At 36.9% G+C, this 21,421-nt stretch overlaps 1 protein-coding gene and 1 pseudogene across 1 annotated transcript in view; one reads left to right on the forward strand and one right to left on the reverse strand.

Moving 5' to 3' along the window:
* Nucleotides 1–21,421, forward strand: part of USP8 (ubiquitin specific peptidase 8) — a 58,953-nt gene that overhangs the window by 36,684 nt on the left and 848 nt on the right. Inside the window, exons 11-18 of the mRNA XM_068551489.1 lie at nt 2,735–3,319; nt 12,336–12,413; nt 12,828–13,090; nt 15,097–15,309; nt 16,370–16,580; nt 17,477–17,713; nt 18,427–18,569; nt 21,126–21,258. Coding sequence (XP_068407590.1) covers nt 2,735–3,319; nt 12,336–12,413; nt 12,828–13,090; nt 15,097–15,309; nt 16,370–16,580; nt 17,477–17,713; nt 18,427–18,569; nt 21,126–21,258 — 1,863 coding nt within the window. The remainder of the gene's footprint in view (nt 1–2,734; nt 3,320–12,335; nt 12,414–12,827; nt 13,091–15,096; nt 15,310–16,369; nt 16,581–17,476; nt 17,714–18,426; nt 18,570–21,125; nt 21,259–21,421) is intronic.
* Nucleotides 6,954–7,510, reverse strand: LOC137769553 (ATP synthase F(0) complex subunit C2, mitochondrial pseudogene; annotated as a pseudogene).

Here is a 21,421-nt window from a genome sequence, read left to right on the forward strand (position 1 = left end):
CGCAGCAACGAAGACCCAACGCAGCCAAAAATAAAATAAATAAATAAATTTATTTTTAAAAAAAGGATGTTACAATAAAAAACTTGTAGCATCTTTCTCTTCATTAGATTTTACTTAAAGGAAGGTTAACTGATTCTTTCCTGTGTGTTTTCCAACAAGATTTTTTAGCATTTACTTTTAATTTTTTTTCCTCAGATATATTTAAATAGTATTTCACATTTGAAGTGGATGACATCTGGTTTGTGGAGCAGGCTCTGATTAGAAAATTAGTCATTTTTTTGTTATAAAATGAAGTGGTTCATTTCTTCATTTTTTACGGCCTGCTTCTAATATTTCTGATTAAATCTTAAGACTAAATAGTATTTGAATAAATTATTCTTTTTTTTTAAAAAAATTTTTTTTTAATTATTCTGTTTATATATATATATTTTTTTAATTTTTATTTATTTATTTATGGCTGTGTTGGGTCTTGGTTTCCGTGCGAGGGCTTCCTCTAGTTGTGGCAAGCGGGGGCCGCTCTTCATCGCGGCGCGCGGGCCTCTCACTATCGCGGCCTCTCTTGTTGCGGAGCACAGGCTCCAGATGCGCAGGCTCAGCAGTTGTGGCTCACGGGCCCAGCTGCTCCGCGGCATGTGGGATCTTCCCAGACCCGGGCTCGAACCCGTGTCCCCTGCATTGGCAGGCAGATTCTCAACCACTGCGCCACCAGGGAAGCCCAATAAATTATTCTTAAAATGGAAATTTAAGGAATTTTAAAAAGAGCTTATGATATTGCACTTCCTTTCAACATAATCAACATGCTATTTGCACCCTAATCCCTTTGTGACTTTCCGAGATATGTACAAGGTATCAAACACATTTTGAGGATTTCCTATATGAAACAAAACATGAAGGTTTACAAATATGGGTAAGCCATGGATTCTGTCTGATGTTTAGGAGAGACATGGACAAAATCAGCCACAGCATAATGCAGAGTATCCTAAATGTTTTTAATAGTCACTAGAGCACACAGCAAGGAGAGAAATTCTGACTGAGAGCGGGTATCATCAGGGGGTCTTCATGGAGGAGGTAGTATTTTTATCTGAGTTTTAAGGATTGAGTAGGATTTGAGAAACAAGTGGAAAATTGTATGACTGAAGGCACAATTATGTTCTGGGGTCAGTGAGTAGTTTTCACATGCTTGGGCACAGCTCTCAGTTGGAGACAGGTGAGTGTGATAGTAGATAAGATTGGAAAAGTGGACAGAAGTCATCAAGAGAGACTTGGATCTCTTTTGGAATTTTATCCTGGAGGCAAAGGGAAACTGTTAAAGAATTTTAAACTTGAAAGTAACAAGATCATAGCTATGCTTTTAATATGAGTGGAAAATGGATTATTGCCAAAATATGGATGAAAACATTTATTTTGGTCTTGTTCACCTTTTATTAACCTCATTCTCATAGTGGTTCTTCCCACTTCATTCTCAAATAAATTTAGAAAAGGGGGTGGGGAATGGTTTTGTTTTTATTTTAAGTGAAGAGGCAAAAAGAGAAGTAAGGAGCAAAGGAATGATTCCTTCTTCCTACGGTAGTGTTTCTAATGGAAAAACATAGTTCATTTTGTAAGAACACTACACAGGTTGTTACTGGCAGATATTCTCATTTTTGTTTCAGTAAACTTCATTCTCAAGAAATGATGTTAGGGTCACTTTTAACACTTTTGTATGGTTAGTATGTTGTTAAATTGAGGTAATTACTCAATTTGTCATTAGTATCTTATCTCTTATGAAAGTTGTTATGAATATTTTATTCATTTGCCCTGCAACATTTATTTACTAAGTGTCAGGCACAATCTCTACCCTCCTGGAGCTTATGTGCTCAGAGGGAGGAAAGATTTTAAACAGACAATTATAGTTGTTTAATCAGAATCCCAGTAAGTACTATGAGGGAAAAGAATAGGGTATTATGAGGGCATGTATCAGGGGACTTGGCTAGTCTTAGGGATCAGGGAAGTGTTTAAGGAAGAGATATTTAAGCCAAGATCTAATGTTGTGGTGGGGATTATCTAGATGAACAGCTGGTATAAAGACCTGAGTTGGGAAGGAGCATGGCATCTTTGAGGAATTAAGTGGAGGGAGGCAAGTATGGCTGGTGTAACAAGTAGTATGAGATAAGATTGGGGAGATAGGCAGAAGTGAGACCACACAGGCATGGCAAGGATTTTAGATGTAATCTAAGTACAGTGAGTGGCTATTTAAAATAAGGTTTTAAGTCGGTGGTCGGATTTGTGCTTTAAAATGATTAGTCTGGTAACAGTGTGGAGAAATAAATTTTCTGGTTTGAGCAGCTATTTGCACAGTGGTCACACCCATGTGTTTGTGGGGCGAAATCATGAATTCACTTTTGGCCGTTTTAGGTTTGTGGTATATGTGAGACACTCACATGAAGATATTGAATAGGCAGTTGGTTATGTAGAAATGGAACTTTAGGTATGCCCAGGTCTGGGTTTTATGTTTTAGAGTGAACTCTTCATATACAGAACATATCAGGGTATTGAAAGTGTGGAATCAAGAGGACGTAAGTGCCAAGTGCCTTCTGAGAAATCTTGACATTGGATAATTTACAAGTAGATGTTTTGGTAGATGCTGTCTCCACACAGTGATGGTTCTTTTATCACAACTTGATATCAAGAACTGAGATTACTGTGTTCCTGGATTTTGACAAAAGTATGTTTTTCTCTGTTTTTGTTGATATAGATTGATCGTACTAAAAAACCGGCAGTCAAATTGCCTGAAGATTATAGAATAAGATCTGAAAGTACAGATCATGAGCAACAGTCTCCTCAGAATGGAAAAGTTGTTCCTGATCGGTCCACAAAACCGGTGTTTCCCCCGCCAACGGCCATGTTAACAGATGAAGAAAAAGCTCGTATTCATGCGGAAACTGCTCTTCTAATGGAGAAAAACAAACAAGAAAAAGAACTTAGAGAAAGGCAGCAAGAGGAACAGAAAGAGAAACTGAGGAAAGAAGAAGAAGAACAAAAAGACAGAAAGAAACAAGAAGCTGAAGAAAATGAAATCACAGAGAAGCAACAAAAAGCAAAAGAACAAATGGAAAAGAAAGAAAGTGAACAGGCCAAGAAAGAAGATAAAGAAACCTCAGCAAAGAAGGGCAGAGAAATAACAGGAGTAAAAAGACAAAGTAAAAGTGAACATGAAACTACTGATGCCAAGAAATCTGTGGAAGATAGGGGGAAAAGGTGTCCAACCCCAGAAGTGCAGAAAAAGTCAACGGGGGATGTGCCCCATGCCTCTGTGGCAGGAGATTTGAGTTCAGGCAAGGTAAGCAGAAACACACAGTACAGGTTGCCAACTAAGTGTAATAAAATGTACATAAAAAGATGACACCAGTAGCATTCCATAAACAGGGCAGGCATTTTAAGTAATTTTCTTAGGAGATGATAGATTTGTACTGATCCACCTACATTTGCTTACCTACTCTTATTTGATTGGTTGGGAATGGAATTGCTTTTGCGTCTATGAAATGCAACATATTTTCGATAATTGAGATAAATAGCTACGTTCTTCTTTTTTTTTAATAAATTTTTAAATTTATTTTTGGCTGCATTGGGTCTTCGTTGCTGCACGTGGGCTTTTCTCTAGTTGCAGTGAGCGGGGGCTACTCTTCGTTGTGGTGCTCAGGCTTCTCATTTTGGTGGCTTCTCTTGTTGCGGAGCACGGGCTCTAGGCGCAAGGGCTTCAGTAGTTGTGGCACGTGGGCTCAGTAGTTGTGGCTCACGGGCTCTAGAGCACAGGCTCAGCAGTTGTGGCGCATGGGCTTAGTTGCTCCACGGCATGTGGAATCTTCCCAGACCAGGGCGCAAACCCATGTCCCCTGCATTGGCAGGCAGATTCTTAACCACTGCACCACCAGGGAAGTTCTACATTCTTTATTTTTATTCTTGATGTATGATCATCAGAAGACTAGAATGAAATATAATCTGATCTCCGAATGGAGGAATTTGCTGCCAAATATTTATATAATGAAGTTTGTCTCTGCTTAGAATATGTCCAAAATCAGTGACATGTGAATGAACCAACATTTATCTTTGTGTATAATGACTTTTTTTGTCACGTCTATGTCATTTTGTTTGTTGATTCATCTAGTCAATAATATTGGCAGTAACCCCATTAATGTTGCCTTTTTCTGCCCTTGGCTATTCCCCAACATTGATTTTCATAATTTTGGAGATTTTTTTTCTTTTTCTTTTTCTTTTTTTTTTTTGTTTGGCTGTCCCGTGCAGCTTTCAGGATCTCAGTTCCCAGACCAGGGATTGAACCTGGCCACAGCAGTGAAAGCACCGGATCCTAACCACTAGACCACCAGGGAAGTCCCCTGGAGGAGATTTTTTTTTTTTAACCTAATAATATCGTGTATGCTTTTCATGGGCTTTTTTTTTGCCTTTTTTTATTTTGTTGCTGTTGTTGTCTATTATGCAATTAACAATGCCTTTCCCTTTTGAACACTAAACTAAATAAGTGTTTTGGGTTTTTTTTAATCCTACTTTGTTTTTATTTTTTTTCCTTCTAGTTATATTGCGATATAATTGACATACAGCACTGTATAAGTTTAAGGTGTACAGCATAATGATTTGACTTACATACATCATGAAATGATTATCACAGTAAATTTAATGAACACCCATCATCTCACAGAGATACAAAATAAAAGAAACTAAAAAAAAAAATTGTGTGATAAGAACTCTTAGGATTTACTTTCTTAACATCTTTCATATGTACCATACAGCAGTGTTGAGTATATTTGTCATGTCGTACATTACATCCCCAGTACTTACTTACCTTATAACTGGAAGTGTGTACCTTACAACTACCTTCATCCAGTTCCCCCTACTCCCACCTCCCACCTCTGATAACCACAAATCTGATCTTTTTTCCTATGTGTGTGTTTGTTTTTGAAGTATAAATGATTTCTAACACTCTGTTAGTTCCTGTTACACAACATAATGATTTGGTATTTCTATACATTTCAAAATGATCACCGTAATGTCTAGTTACGATATGTCACCATAGTAGGATACATAGCTATTGACTATATTCCCCACACTGTATATATTTCATCCCTGTGACATTTATTTTGCAACTGAAAGTTTATACCTCTTAATCTCCCTCACCTATTTCTTTCCTCCCCACACTGTCCTCCCCTATGGCAACCACCTGTTTGTTCTCTGTATCTATAACTGTTTCTGTTTTATGTTTGTTCATTTGTTTTTTAGATCCTACATGTAAGCAAAATCATACAATATTTATCTTTTTGGGGCTGACTTATTTCACTTAGCATACTACCCTCTAGGTCCATCCATGTTGTCACAAATGGCAAGATTTCATTCTTTTTTTTTTTTTAATGGCTGACTAATGGGCACCTGGGTTGCTTCCATATCTTGGCTATTGTAAATAATGCTGCAGTGAATATAGGGGTACATATATCTTTTCTAATTACTGTTCTGGGTTTCTTTGGATAAATAACCAGGAATGGAATTGCTGGATCATATGGTAGTTCTATTTTTCATTTTTTAAGGAATCTCCGTACTGTTTTTCATAGCGACTGTACCAATTTACATTCCCACCAACAGTGTTGTAGTAAGGTTCCTTTTTCTCCACATTCTCGCCAATACTTGTTATTTGTGGTCTTTTTGATAATAGCCATTTTGACAGGTGTGAGGTAATATCTCATTGTGGTTTTGATTTGCATTTCCCTGATGATTAGTGATGTTGAGCATCTTTTCACGTGCCTGTTGGCCATCTGTATGTGTTCTTCAGAAAAATGTCTATTCAGATCCTCTGCCCATTTTTAAATCAGGTTTTTTGTTTCTTTGATGTTGAGCTCTCTGAGTTCTTTGTATAATTTGGATATTAACCCCTTATCAGATATTATCATTTGCAAGTATCTTCTCCCATTCAGTAGGTGGCCTTTTCATTTTGTTGATAGTTTCCTTCTCTGTGCAAAAGCTTTTTAATTTGATATAGTCCCATTTGTTTATTTTTGCTTTTGTTTCCTTTGCCTGAGGAGACATATGCAAAAAAATATTACTAAGACCAATGTGAAAGAGTGTTCCGCCTGTGTTTTCTTCTAGAAGTTTTATGGTTTCAGGTCTTACATTTAAGTCTTTAATCCATTTTGAATTTATTTTTGTGCATGTTGTAGGAGAATAGTCTAGTTTGATTCTTCTGCATGTAGCTGTCCAGTTTTTCCAACACCATTTTTGTTTTGTTTTCTGGGGTTTTTTTGTTTGTTTTACATGTTCTCTCTTGGTTTTTTTGTTTGTTTGGTTGATTTTGGTTTTGGTTTTTTTGGGGCTGCTTCACACAGCTTGCGGGATCTTAGTTCCCCGACCAGGGATTGCACCCAGGGCCACTGCAGTGAAAGCGTGGAGTCCTGACCATTGGACCACCAGGGAACTCCTGGCTTATTTTTAATATTAATAAAATGTCAGTGCTCTTTGAATGCTGAACTTTATACTGCATACATACTTTGAATTATTTCATCCAATAAAAAAGTGTGGAAAAAAATTACTTGCTTCCTTATGTATCTCAAAGACCTGATCCATCAACAACACCATTTATTGAAGAGGTTGTCTTTTCCCCATTGTATATTCTTCCTCCCTTGTCATAGATTAATTGACCATATAAGTGTGGGTTCATTTCTGGCCTCTGTGTTCTGTTCCATTGATCTGTGTGGCTGTTTTTGTGCCAGTACCATACTGGTTTGATGACTGTAGGTTTGTAGTTGAAGTCAGGGAGCATGATTCCTCCAGTTCTGTTCTTTCCCAAGATTGCTTTGGCTATTTGGGGTCTTTTGTGTTTCTGTAAACATTTTAGATTATTTGTTCTAGTTCTGTGGAAAATGCCATTGGTGTCTTTTTTGTTTTTTTCTTTTTTCTTATTAATACAGTATTTATTTGTCTACCTTCTGTCAAACCCTGAGCCAACCCCTTTCCCCAGGCTGCCTGGGGTGGTACAGGAAAAGGAACATACAGGGCAGACAAGACACAGGAGAAAGAACTATGGGAGGTGGAAACAGCCCCTTCACATGGCGAAGAGGATGAGAAAGGCCACCATCAGGCAAAAGAGTCCCATGGCTTCCGAGAGGGCAAAGCCCAGAATGGTGTAGGAGAAGAGCTGTTGCTTCAGAGAAGGGTTCCTGGCATAACCAATGATGAGGCTCCCAAACACAGTCCCAATCCCAGCCCCAGAGCCAGCTACCCCTATTGTGGCAGCCCCAGCTCCAGGAAACTTGGCTGCTGTGTCAGTGTCCCTTGAAATGGCACTGGTTTGGAAGCTGCGGCTAGGAATAAGTGAGGTGGTCAGGGGACTCGGGGCTGCCAAGCTGCTGTGGCTGTCATCTGTCAGCGTCTCTGGTCGTTTCAGCACCACTGCAGACAGTGATCGGCTCATTAGTGGAGAGGTTCTCCTGATCAAGGAGGGGATGGAGACGAACTTGGTGCAAGTGTACATTTTCCAGGGCTGAAGGGCCGTGGCAGAAGAGCTGCTCCCAGTGCAGAGAAGAGAGAGCACCATTGGTGTTTTGATAGAGATTTCATTGAATCTGTAGATTGCCTTGGGTAGAATGGACATGTTAACAATATTAATTCTTCCAGTCCATGAGCACAGTATTATCTTTTCATCTGTTTGGGTCATCCTCAATTATCTTTCATCGGTGTCTTATAGTTTTCCAAGTACAGGTCTTTTACCTCCTTAGTTAGATTTATTCCTATATATTTTATTCTTTTTTAAAAATATTTATTTATTTTCTTTATTTTTTTAAATTTTTTTTTGCTGCATCGGGTCTTAGTCGCAGCATGTGGGATCTCTCGTTGCAGCGCAGGCTCTTCATTGTGGCGTTCGCTTCTTCTCTCTAGTTGTGGCGTGCGGGTCTTCTCTCTCTAGTTGTGGCATGAGGGCTCTGTAGTTGTGGTGTGTGGGCTCCAGAGCACATGGGCTCTGTAGTTTGTGGCATGCGGGCTCTCTCGTTGAGGCATGCGGGCTCTCTTGTTGAGGCGTGCGAGCTCAGTAGTTGTGACATGCAGGCTTAGTTGCCCTGTGGCATGTGGGATCTTAGTTCCCCGACCAGGGATCGAACCCACGACCCCTGCATTGGAAGGCAGATTCTTTACCATTGGACCACCAGGGAAGTCCCTATTTTATTCTTTTTGATGCAATTGTAAATGGGATTGTTTTCTTAATTTCTTTCTGATAGTTCATTATTAGTGTATACAAATGCAACAGATTTCTGTATATGAGTTTTGTATACTGCAACTTTACCGAATTCATTGATGAGCTCTAGTAGTTTTTTGGTGGCATCTTTAGGATTTTCTATGTATAGTATCATGTCATATTCTAACAAATAAGTTTTTATAATAGCAAGAACAGCTATAGCCCTTTTTACATTTCATATAAATGGAAATATATTTTTGGTAGTGTGAAAATGAATTCTAATGGGAGGCGAAATACTGTCTGTATTGAACGTCAATTTCTACACTTCTCAAGCAGCAGTTTATGCATATACCAAAATTAACAATTCATATTAGTGCCACATTTATCCAGGGAACACTTAACCTAGTAACTTTAATTATCAGAGATGTAGGTCCCATGCAAAAGCCTTCTAAACATCCAAAGGTAGGAAAATGAAGCCCATGTTCTAAAATTCTCTAACTTTATTCATAGGAGAAGCAGAACTTAATGAGCTCTTACCTTTTAAATATTATTCATTGTGTAGCTAGTATATGCCAGGTATTTCTTCTATTGATACATAATCTTACTTATTCCTCCTAATGATAACTCTATGAGGAATTCAATTTACAGATGAAATTGAAGCTTAGAGGTTAAGTAAGTTGCCTGTGAATCACATATGCAGTTAAATTCCAAAGCCACCTTCTATCCAGAGGCAGGTAGTCTTAAGAATTTAAAGCATTCGTATTTCTGGGGTCATTTAGTATAGGTGCCAAATATCCATACAAGTCTAAATAGCCCTGAGATGATCACATGTAGTTTTTTTATGTTTCCTATAATGTAACACACTGAAGGAAAGTTAAGATTGTATTCATTGTATGGTCCTTTTAAAAGTAGGCAAAATGTGTGATTTATTCTGGAATAAATTTTATTTAAATTATCACACTTTTAAGTTTTTACTTTGCTGTAGTTATTTTTAAAATCTTTAAAATTAAAGTGAATTTTTTTAAAGCATCTATGAGAAGTTCTAAGAGGATATAAAATGAATTTTGCACTCCTGAATATTGCTCTGTATGAAATTCTATAATCGCTTCATTCTCTTTAATACGTTAGTGATTTTAGATCACGACCACTTTCAAGGTAGCCAAAATCATAAGAGATTTAAATAAAAGGATAATGTTCACAAGAGGCCATGGTGTGTGTACACTAATGACCCAACATCTTATACTTGGCCATGTATTATGAATCAGTGCTTCATAATCCGCTGTGATTGACATCTCTTCCCCACCACTGATTCATCAAAGTTTCTTAGTTCTTTACCTTTAGAGTTAGGAAATCCCTCATGGGCCCTGCCGCCTTTAATTTTAAGTGTCTAATTTGACAATAAAATCAAATAAACTTTTCAGAGCCTCATTTTTTTTTCTCTCTTTTTACATTTGCAGTCTGATGGATTTGCTTGTATTAGCTAGTGATAGGTAGGTTTATGTTGGGGGAAAGTTAAAGTTTTGTTTCACTTCTGATTTTAATAATTTTACAGCCTGTTAAGATTAAAGGACAACCAGAAAGTGGAATTCTAAAGACTGGAACTTTTAGAGAGAATACAGAAGACACTGAAAGAAATAAAGTAAGCAACAGTTCATTGGATAGGAAAAAAAACATGGATTATAACCATGTGGTTATCTCTACCATATCATCCTCCTCCATCTTAAAATCTTCTCTCTGAGGGAATCTTTGCTATCTTCGGTAGCATTTTTTTGCTTGTTTTTACATGATGGATCCACTTACATGCTAAAGGGAATAGATCCTTATCTTCCTATTTAAAGTATGATGGTATGTTCTATTCATTTTATGAAATTAAAAGATACTTAGGCCTTATTGTATGATCTAGCAATTCTACTTCTGGATATATAGCCAAAAGAATTGAAAGCAGACTCTCAAAGAGATATTTATACACCCATGTTCATAGAGTATTATTCATAATGGCCAAAGGATGGAAGCAACTCATGTATACACTAACAGATGAATCTATAAAAAATGTGGTATGTACATACAATGGAATATTATTCAGCTATAAAAAAAGAAATTCTGACATGGATGAACCTTGATGACATTACGCTAAGTGAAATAAACCAGTCACAAGAGGACAAATGTTCTTTGATTCTGTTTATATAGGGTACCTAGAATGGTTAAATTCATAGAGACAGGAAGTAGAGTGGTGGTTGCCAGGGACCTGGGGGTTGGGAGAAGTTGGGAGTTGTTTAAATGGGTACAGAGTTTTAGTTTTGCAAGATGAAGAGAGTTCTGGAGAGTGGTTGCACAACAGTGTGAATATACTTAATGCCACCTACCTATACACTCAAAAATGTTCAAAATGGTAAATTTTACGTTATATTTCATCACAATTTTAAAAATATTTAGGCCTTTTATAAGATGTCTTTGCCTTTGTTTTTATTTAAGAGTTTTCTTGAGGTATAATTTGCATACCATAAAAGTAATCCATTTTTAGTGTACAGTTCAGTGATTTCAGTTCAGAGTTGTGAAACAGTTTTTATTAACACAATCCAATTTTAGGACATTTCCATCACACCAAAAAGATCTCTGTGCCCAGCTATAGTCACTCCCCATTCCAGGCAACCATGAATCTAATCTTTGTCTCCACAGATTTGCCTCTTCTAGGCATTTCATACAAATAATATATATATAGTCTTTTGTATATTTCTTCTTTCACCTACCGTAATTTTTTGACATTCATCTATATTGTACCACGTATCAGTAGTTTATTCCTTTTGTTGCTGAGTAGTATTCCATTGTGTGGATATACCACATTTGATGGACATTGGATTGCTTCTGCTTTGGGGCTGTTATGAATAATGCTGCTATGAACATTTGCATATAAGTGTCTTTGTATGGAAATGTATTTTCATTTCGTTTGGGTTGACACCTAGAAGTGAAATTGTCTTTGTGTTTCTGTTTCTTTGTTTTTTGGGGTTTTTTGATGAAGTCCAATTTATTATTTTTTCTTTTCTTCTTTTATAAATTTCTTTTTTTCTTTTTGGCTGCATTGGGTCTTTGTTGCTGTGCACGGGCTTTCTCGAGTTGCAGAGAGCAGGGGCTGCTCTTCATTGCAGTGGGCGGGCTTCTCATTGCAGTGGCTTCTCTTGTTGCGGAGCACAGGCTCTAGGGCACACGGGCTTCAGTAGTTGTGGCACGCGGACTCAGTAGTTGTGGCTCACGGGCTTAGTTCCTCTGCGACATGTGGGATCTTCCCGGACCAGGGCCCGAACCTGTGTCCCCTGCATTGGCAGGTGGATTCTTAACCACTGCGCCACCAGGGAAGCCTGTGTTTCTGTTTTTCTAGAGAAACTTTTACAAGTCACCGTTATTATAGGCTTGTGCACACACACTCCTTCTCCTTGCTGGGATAATTTTAGGACTTTAAGAAAACATATAAATGGAATATTACTCAGCCATAAAAAGAAATGAAATCGAGTTATTTGTAGTGAGGTGGATGGACCTAGTGTCTGTCAATAGGGAGTGAAGTAAGTCAGAAAGAGAAAAACAAATACTGTATGCTAATGCATATATATGGAATCTAAAAAAAGAAAAAATGGTACTGATGAACCTAGTTGCAGGGCAGGAATAAAGAGGTAGACATAGAGAATGGACTTGAGGACTTGGGGTGGGAGGGGGAAGCTGGGGTGAAGTGAGAGTAGCATCGACATATATACAGTACCAAATGTAAAATAGTTGGCTGGTGGGAAGCAGCAGTATAGCACAGGGAGATCGGCTTGGTGCTTTGCGATGACCTAGAGGGGTGAGATAGGGAGAATGGGAAGGGGATATGGGGACATGTGTATGCATATGGCTGATTCGCTTCGTTGTGCAACAGAAACTAACACAGTATTGTGAACCAATTATACTCCAATGAAGATCTATTTAAAAAAAGAAAAAAAAAACTTGTATAGTTCTTCATCTTTGAACTTGTTTTAAAAAATACTAAGGGCAGCAACACAAGGCTTTTTGGTTGTTTGGTACAAGTAGCTTAAGTTTGTATGTGGCAAAATGTAATTTAAAAATCTTTTACTTTTTTGTTGTTTTTTTTTTAAACTAGTCTCGAGAGCCTTTGACAAGAGCACGAAGTGAAGAAATGGGGAGGATCGTACCAGGACTGCCTTCAGGCTGGGCCAAGGTAAAATTCAAAATTAGCACAGAAATAAATTACATGGTCACTGTTTTTTTAAAAAACAAAACATGTATTTGTTTATTCTGCATCTTCTCTAATGCAGAGTCGATTCTGTTTCTTCATTATAAAGGACATAGCTCATTTCCCTAATTACAGCAGGGTTAGATTTTTCGATATCCATTCTGGGATGCTGGCTACCGTATATGAACATACTGGCATTTGTCATTGAGAAACAGTGTATCACTTTAAAACCTAAAGTTCTTTGAAAGTTTAATTATAGAAGTGATTATCACCATTTTATTCAAATTATTTTAATTCACAAGTAAATTTAGCAGTGAAATACTTTTGAGTGATTTTTTCATTGTTGTTCACTCAATGTTCATCATTTTTTGACCTGTCTTTTTTTTTTCCCCATGTAAGTTTCTTGACCCTATCACTGGAACTTTTCGTTACTATCATTCGCCCACCAACACTGTTCATATGTATCCACCGGAAATGGCTCCTTCATCTGCACCTCCTTCCACCCCTCCAACTCATAAAGCCAAGCCACAGATTCCTGCCGAGCGGGATAGAGAACCATCCAAACTGAAGCGCTCCTACTCCTCCCCAGATATAACCCAGGCCGTTCAAGAGGAAGAGAAGAGGAGGCCAGCAATAACTCCAACAGTTAATCGGGAAAACAAGTAAGTTTATCCTAACTCCTAGAAACAGAGTCATCTGCTGCATTTGAAAACTTCTACTCTAAGCGTATCAGTTTATTAATATCACGGCATCAGAAAATTCTGTGGATGGCTATCCCAGCCTTTATTTACTAAAGAGGAAAAAAGAAATAAATGGATTACATGTCCTTGGTTTTTCTCCCAAGTGCTAACTTTAAATATATCACAGAGGATTATCATACGTAATAATGTAGATATAAAAGTATACACCTTGTTAAGTTTTAAGGCAGTGTGCTGTAGACTGCTTAGATGTGTTTTATAAACTTCCTGTGATCCCTGAATCTCCTTTTGAGGACCATAATTTATAGGATTATTGAGTATGTCTTGTTGCAGCTCTTAAATTCCAAACTTTTTTTTTTTTAACTCAGCCAGTAATGTGGGAGCAAACTTATATAGTATTAAAATAATGAGCATTTTAGTGTGTATCAGCTTCTAATCCGTATTCTGCTTCCTTTTCCTTCATTGCATTTCTGTTACTCTGTTCACAAGTGGTGATCAGTAGGTGATTCATTTAGGTTTCCCCAAAACAGTATCTCATTTAGATGTATTCCTGGCTTTATCCCTTATTGAATACTCTAATGCTCCTAGCTTATGATTGATAGGATTATGAGAAGATAGTTTGCTAGTCTATTTACCACTTCTGATCATTAATTTTGGGGGATGTAGGATAGATGGAAGTGAAAATAAATGGATTTTTCTATTTATTAAATACACTCTCTTAATTGCTAAGGAATTCTAACTAGGCTGTCTTTTTGGCCCCTTCAGAATCACCTCTGCAAAAAGTAGTTAATATATTTTCCTCATGAGAACCTTCCCTGCCAGGTAGGACTTACCTGGAGGAGATTTTGTAAAATCGGTAAATCTAGTTATAGATTTTAGGGCTCACTATGAAAGCTGGTGAGGTGTAATTCCTTCTTGAATTATCATTCTTATGAAAGTTTGTTAATTTGACAGTTTTAAAAACTACAGCATATGCAGTTCATGTATTTTTTTATCTGTGTTGAACAGAGAAATAGCACGTGAGTACATACACCTGAGCCATGTGTAAAGAAACGGTGGTTGAAATATAATCTGTTCTCAGTATTCCTTTCAGAGGTGGAAATATACTTAGGATCAATAATAAAAGAAAGACTTATCAATTAGGAGTTTTCTTAATGCTGTAGCTGTTCTAGAAGTTCCAGATATAAATCAAATACACTAAGTAACAAAAGTCTTGGAGGCATTCTCTAGTCTAGTGCTGTCCAGTAGACATGTTGATAGAAACGTTCTGTATCTGTGAAGATAGAAATGTTCTGTATCTGTGCTGTCCAGTATGGTAGTGGCTATTTTGAATTGTGGCTAGTGTAACTAAAAAGCTAAATTTTAAATTTTATCTTAAATTTATATAGCCACCTGTGGCTAGTGGCTACTACCATATTTGTCAGCACAGCTCTAGACTTTAGGTTATAGTACCCCAAATAACCTCTGCCTGCTTGATAATACACTCCACAGTACCATATATATATACACACACACACACACACACACACACACATATATATATACACATACACTTTTTTTTTTTTTTTTTTTTTGATTCCTTATTTGGCATTCTGGTTGAATACAACATTTGGTAATGCTAAACTTCCTGGGATCATTTAAAGAAGTTTGAAAGAGCCTTCTCTACTAGAAGACTCTACCTGTTCATGAGAAGCCAGAGAAGCTATCTCAGGGTACCTGTAAAAAACCATGGACTCACATAAGAGGTTAAAGGTGTTTGTTTCATGGGAGGGTCACAGAGTATAACCAGTGTTAACCTAGATACCAAATGTCCTGTAAGACCCATTACCTTATGAGCTAACTTAGTAACTATTTGCAAGATTACTGTATACTCTGGTACAGATGCTGGAGTTTACTGCCCTTTGTAGTGTGAACCTTCATTTCAGGTGCTGTGCATTTTAAGGTATCTTGTACACTTTTTTCTTCCTTAGGCCAACAAGCTACCCTAAAACTGAGATCACAAGGCTTTCTGCTTCTCAGATTCGGAACCTCAATCCTGTTTTTGGAGGATCTGGACCTGCTCTCACCGGACTACGTAATTTAGGAAATACTTGTTACATGAACTCGATACTGCAGTGCCTATGTAATACTCCACATCTGGCTGATTATTTCAACCGCAACTGTTACCAGGATGATATTAATAGGTAAAGAAATATCATACTTTTTGCAGTACAGTATTAAAAGGGTGATCTAACCACACTTCCTTACCAGCCAGTTGCAGAGATGTCAAATTAGGAAAGAGGAAAATATTCTTAAGGACAGTGTAGAAATTGCCAGGACATGGAAGCAACCTAAGTGTCCATCGACAGATGAATGGATAAACAAGATGTGGCACATATATACAATGGAATATTACCCAGCCATAAAAAGAAATGAAATTGAGTTATTTGTAGTGAGGTGGATGGACCTAGAGACTGTCATACAGAGTGAAGTAAGTCAGAAAGAGAGAAACAAATACTGTATGCTAACACATATATATGGAATCTAAAAAAAAAAAAAAAAGTGGTTCTGAAGAACCTAGGGGCAGGACAGGAATAAAGACACAGATGCAGAGAATGGACTTGAGGACACTGGGAGTGGGAAGGGTAAGCTGGGACGAAGTGAGGCAGTGGCATGGAGTTATATATACTACCAACTGTAAAATAGATAGCTAGTGGAAAGCAGCTGCATAGCACAAGGAGATCAGCTCAGTGCTTTGTGACCACCTAGAGGGGTGGGATAGGGAGGGGTGGGCGGGAGGGAGACACAAGAGGGAGGAGATATGGGGATATATGTATATGTATAGCTGATTCACTTTGTTATAAAGCAGAAACTGACACACCATTGTAAAGCAATTATACTCCAATAAAGATGTTTAAAAAAAAAAAAAAAGAACGGTGTAGAGAAAAGCCTCCTCTAATTGGTAAAGAACAGACAGGAAAGGAACAGTACAAGAAGGTGGACCTCACTGTCATAAACTGGAGCCTGTTGATAAGGAATAGGAGACCGTGCAGGGCTGGCAGCCAAAAGGAAGCAAGTTGGAGGGGTGTAATCAAAGTAAGATTCAGATAGGTGTTTGGTAATAAACCTGTGAATAAGTATTTTAGTGTAGGGTCACATATTACAGTATGTGAATAGTTTAATGTTGATGTCAAGAACCCACTGTACCTTGGCTTTTTATAATTCCTGTATTGCTTTTTTGTAACTTTAATTTTATTTGCAAAGGTCAAATTTGCTGGGGCATAAAGGTGAAGTGGCGGAAGAATTTGGCATAATCATGAAAGCCCTGTGGACAGGACAGTACAGGTATATCAGTCCGAAAGACTTTAAAATCACTATTGGGAAGATCAATGACCAGTTTGCAGGATACAGCCAGCAAGATTCACAAGAACTGCTTCTGTTCCTAATGGATGGTCTCCATGAAGATCTTAATAAAGTAAGAAATTTTTCTAAGTTGCAAAGGCCCCTTAGGGTTGCTTAACATTGTACTCATTTTTATAGCAATTTAAAATTATAGTTGGTGATTGTTTGGTGCTAATTTATTGAAACCTAGTGACTGTACTATGGCATGGAACTTTAAAACAAATGTATCTGATAGGTCTAATATTTGAAAGGAAGTATATGCAATTTGTATTTACTTATGAAAATGTTAACAGGTTGTATTACTGCAAGAAGTTTGTAAATGTTGTAAATTTGTAAAAATAGTTGTCAGAGATGCTGTGTTTGTGACCCACATGACCAAATGATTGATGTGAAAAGTTATTACTGAGGCATCTTTGTCTGTGTACTGTGGCTTCTTTTTAGCACCAAGCTGTCCTCTTTCAGATACCTTTGGGGTCACCTTTCTTACCAGCGACCATATACATACACAAATAGACACACACACTTATATATGTATATGTATGTGTGTGAATATATGTATGTTGTGTGTGTCTATATGTGTATATGTGTGTGAAGGTAGAAAGATAGATAGATAGATAGAATGTATCCATCCATGAGACTAGGACAGCAAAATAACATCCGTCTAGTTGTAGCCCTAACTCCCAGCTATATGTGGAATGTCTTCTCAAAACCAGACTTTTCAGCTCTTTAAATAAAAATTTGTTAAGAAATTGCAACAAGTTACATCCTTTTGATAAAGTGAGTTTTGGTATTTTAGGAGGTTTTTTTGGCTAGAATTTTTTTGTAGCACTTGATGAGATTAGAATTCCTTTCTGAAAAGAACAAGAAGTGTTTCTAAATCTGCAGTGTTTGTATTTAATATACTCTTTCAATTTTATATTTAAATGTTGACTTTGAGATATTAATATAGAGTCTAAATCTTATTTCCAGGCTGATAATCGGAAGAGACATAAAGAAGAAAATAATGATCATCTCGATGACTTTAAAGCTGCAGAACATGCTTGGCAGAAGCACAAGCAGCTCAATGAATCTATCATTGTTGCCCTTTTTCAGGGTCAATTCAAATCCACAGTACAGTGCCTCACCTGCCACAAAAAGTCTAGGACATTTGAGGCTTTCATGTATCTGTCTCTACCACTAGCATCTACAAGTAAATGTACATTACAGGTAAGTTTAGGATTGAGAGAAAATGATTTGTTGAAGAAAAATTCTGTTCATATGCACATAGAGGTGTACTTTATTCAGTAATTTATTTCTCTTGTTTGCCCCATAAACATTTTATAGGTTAAAACTAAAACAAAAATTTTGTTTTAATTAGGTCTCTGTAGATTAGGAAAAAAACAGCATTTTTTAAAAGATATTTTCCTATAAAATATTCTTTTAGAGTTAATAATTTTTTTTAAGTTTGTATTTATTGAAGAAGTTTTAAAAGTTAATTTGGAAAATTGTATGTTGACTTTAACTTAGGTACAGTTTTTATAGGAATTTGCTCTACATGGGTATATCAAATAAATATGTTTTGCAGGCAACAGCGGTGTGATTTAGAGAGCTTGTTTACACCCTTTAGTGTTGGCTTCCTGTTAGTCAGAACTTCCTGAGCCACCAGGTAGAAGTTGTTCCTCAGTGCTCTCAGGGCATGCAGGACTTCTTCCCTCCACTATAGGCAGCACCACCACTCGCCACACTCTCTGTCACTGTCAGCTCCCATCTGGGTCTGCATTCCTCACTAGATCATAAACTTTGTGGGGGCAGGAACTGTTTTGTAATAGTTTACTGTTGTATTCCTCATGCCTGGCAGAGTAACTTATTGAATAGATGCTCAGGGATACTGTGTTGAAAATATTAACAAGCATCTATCTACTACTTGTTTTTGCCTCCAGGATTGCCTTAGATTGTTTTCCAAAGAAGAAAAACTCACAGATAACAACAGGTTTTACTGCAGTCATTGCAGAGCTCGACGGGATTCGCTAAAAAAGATAGAAATCTGGAAGTTGCCACCTGTACTTTTAGTGCATCTGAAACGGTAAAAGGAACACATTTTTCTAAGTGTTTAGTACTTTTTAGATGAAGGACTTCTAAGTCTTTTATTCTGAACACTTTGTTGTACTACCTGCTTAGGATGTATAACAAAGGAAGATTATCTGGTTAGGGTATCTCTAGGGAAACTAGGCAGAAATAATGAGATTCTAGTTCACCTTAGTGTTTGTAATAACAGGGCAAAGTGACAGCATCACTCTTTCATATAATTCTGTCTTTAAAAATCTGTGAAACTAGCGGGGAGGGATAGATTGGGAGTTTGAAATTGACACGTACACACTGCTATATTTAAAATGGATAACCAAGAGAATTCCTTGGTTGCCCAGTGGTTAGGACTCTGCACTTTCACTGCCAAGGGTGTGGGTTCAGTCCCTGGCTGGGGAATTAAGATCCTACAAGCCATGCAGCACAGCCAAAAAAATTAAAAATAAAAAATAAATAAAATAGGTAACCACAGGGAGCTCTGCTCAATATTCCATAATAACCTAAATGGGAAAAGAATTTGAAAAAGGATAGATACACGTATATGTATAACTGAATCACTTTGCTGTATACCCAAAGCTAACACACATTGTTAATCAATGATACTCCAATATAAAATAAAAAAAAAAAATCAGTGAAACTAAATTATTGCATTTCAAATATGAAAATTTTAAATCATTACAAAGCATTCAGTGAAACTGTATAAAAATAATGTTATACAATATAACTCTAACACACTATTAGATAAAATTTGTTATACAAGCCATAAAGTAAACATAACAAAAAAGAATACTGTGCTGAAAATGAAATATATGAGTTTTTTTAAAGTGTAATTTTTAAAGATAAAACATTAAGGATGCCATTGTAGAGTGCAGACATATTTTTGCCCAGATTTTTCCAGCCAATGAAAAAGATCTGGACCTATAGCAGTAGGAGAATAATGGCGAGAGAGTTGTAAAACATGTGCCAGGTCTTTTGCTCTGATTCTTTGTCTTTATGGTATCCATCTGTGGAGTGATAACTTCAAGTCATTTTTTGGAAAAACTTTAAAAGGAAGTTTCATCTGTTTATTGAGAGCTCTAATTTTTGTTTCAAAGAAAGCATTTCTTTTTAATTTTTTGTTTCATCTTATATTATTGGAGATTCTTAGGCAGTTATTTATGTTAATTTCCACATTGATATGTTCAAATTCCTCTTGTGTAAATTTTCTAACAAAAGCTTATTATATCAGTTGTCCTTTTCTGCTTCTTGCAGATTGTGGAGGTATAAACATTCTATAAATGATTACACATTTGTTCTGTTAAAATTTTTAATGCTGTGTATTACTCTTGGAGAATATCTAAAAGTATAAATGGTTCAGAGTTCATTTTTTTTTAAATAATTCTGAAATAACCATATTACACTAACCAAAATACCAGTATTTTGGTGTTTAAAGAAGCAGAATATGTCAGGATAATGGAATGCCATTATTTCAGTCACTAGTTATATGTGCTTGCAATTACCAGCTCTAGTGTCCCCAAAAGTACAAGCTTAAATCTAGAGCAGCTCTCCTCTGTCATTCCTCTGTTCTTTTGTGGTGATTAGCATTATAAATGGGGGTTTTCATAACTTTTTACCTTTGTAGAAGACTAATCTAACAGCTTTAGCTGGTCTAGGGATTAAGGGACCAAGGTATGGCCCTACCTCTACCACTCTAGCTGTTTGACCTGGGGTTAGATATTTAACTCATTATTGATTGGGGATTTTTGCAGAAACTAACGCCTGCAGCTGGTGATTTGTTATGTAAATGAATATTGAAATGCCTACGGTCAATAACGTTCAGGTAACAAAAGACGTATTAATACGTCTCTGGTCAATAATGTGTTAATATCTGTGTACGTCAGTTTCTTCATTTGTAAAACAAATGACACCAAGTACAGCAAGTCCCCTACATAGGAACGAGTTCTGTTCTGAGAGTGCGTTTGTAAGTCCAATTCATTCGTTAAGTCCAACAAAGTTAGCCTAGGTACCCAACTAACTCCGCTGTATAGTACTGTACTGTAATAGGTGTATAATACTTTTCACACAAATAATACATTGTTTTTTATGACAAACACAAAAAATAAAACATTTTTAATCTTACAGTATAGTACCTTGAAAAGTATAGTAGTACAGTACAACAGCTGGCATACAGGGGCACATTTACATCTTTGAAAGTCCACAACTTGAAGATTTGTATGTAGGGGACTTACGTTATCTTTTTCTTCTTCTTTTTTTCTCTTCTTTTTTTCTTTTTTTGGCCGTGCCACGCGGCACGTGGGATCTTAGTTCCCTGACCAGGGATCGAACCCACGCCCCCTACATTGGAAGCGCCGAGTCTTACTTAACCTTTGGACCACCAGGGAAGTTCGAAACCAGGTGTCTTTAACAGGTCCCTCCACTATTAAAATTCTGATTGTGTGTTTGAAATGGATTTTATGGTCCTGTCTAAAAATCTGGATTGTTAATGAATGAATTAGGGTTCATTCTGATGTCTTTCTTTGGTCTGTCAGTGTAATTGCTGTAATGTTATGCTCTACAGTTTTTCCTACGATGGCAGATGGAAGCAAAAATTACAGACATCTGTGGACTTCCCATTAGAAAATCTTGACTTGTCACAGTATGTTATTGGTCCAAAGAACAATTTGAGGAAATATAACTTGTTTTCTGTTTCGGTAAGTATCTCATTAAACTAAATACGTTTTCTTTCGAAGCAAACTAAAAAACCAAGTTTCAAGTGGTTCCTTACCTCATAGGAAAGTAAGAACAACGTAAGTCTTTGAAATTATTGACATATTTTAAATAATTCAATTTGATTTGATTTTCTGTCTTGTTTGG

Source organism: Eschrichtius robustus, chromosome 1, assembly GCF_028021215.1.
Source record: "Eschrichtius robustus isolate mEscRob2 chromosome 1, mEscRob2.pri, whole genome shotgun sequence".
NCBI lineage: Eukaryota > Metazoa > Chordata > Mammalia > Artiodactyla > Eschrichtiidae > Eschrichtius > Eschrichtius robustus.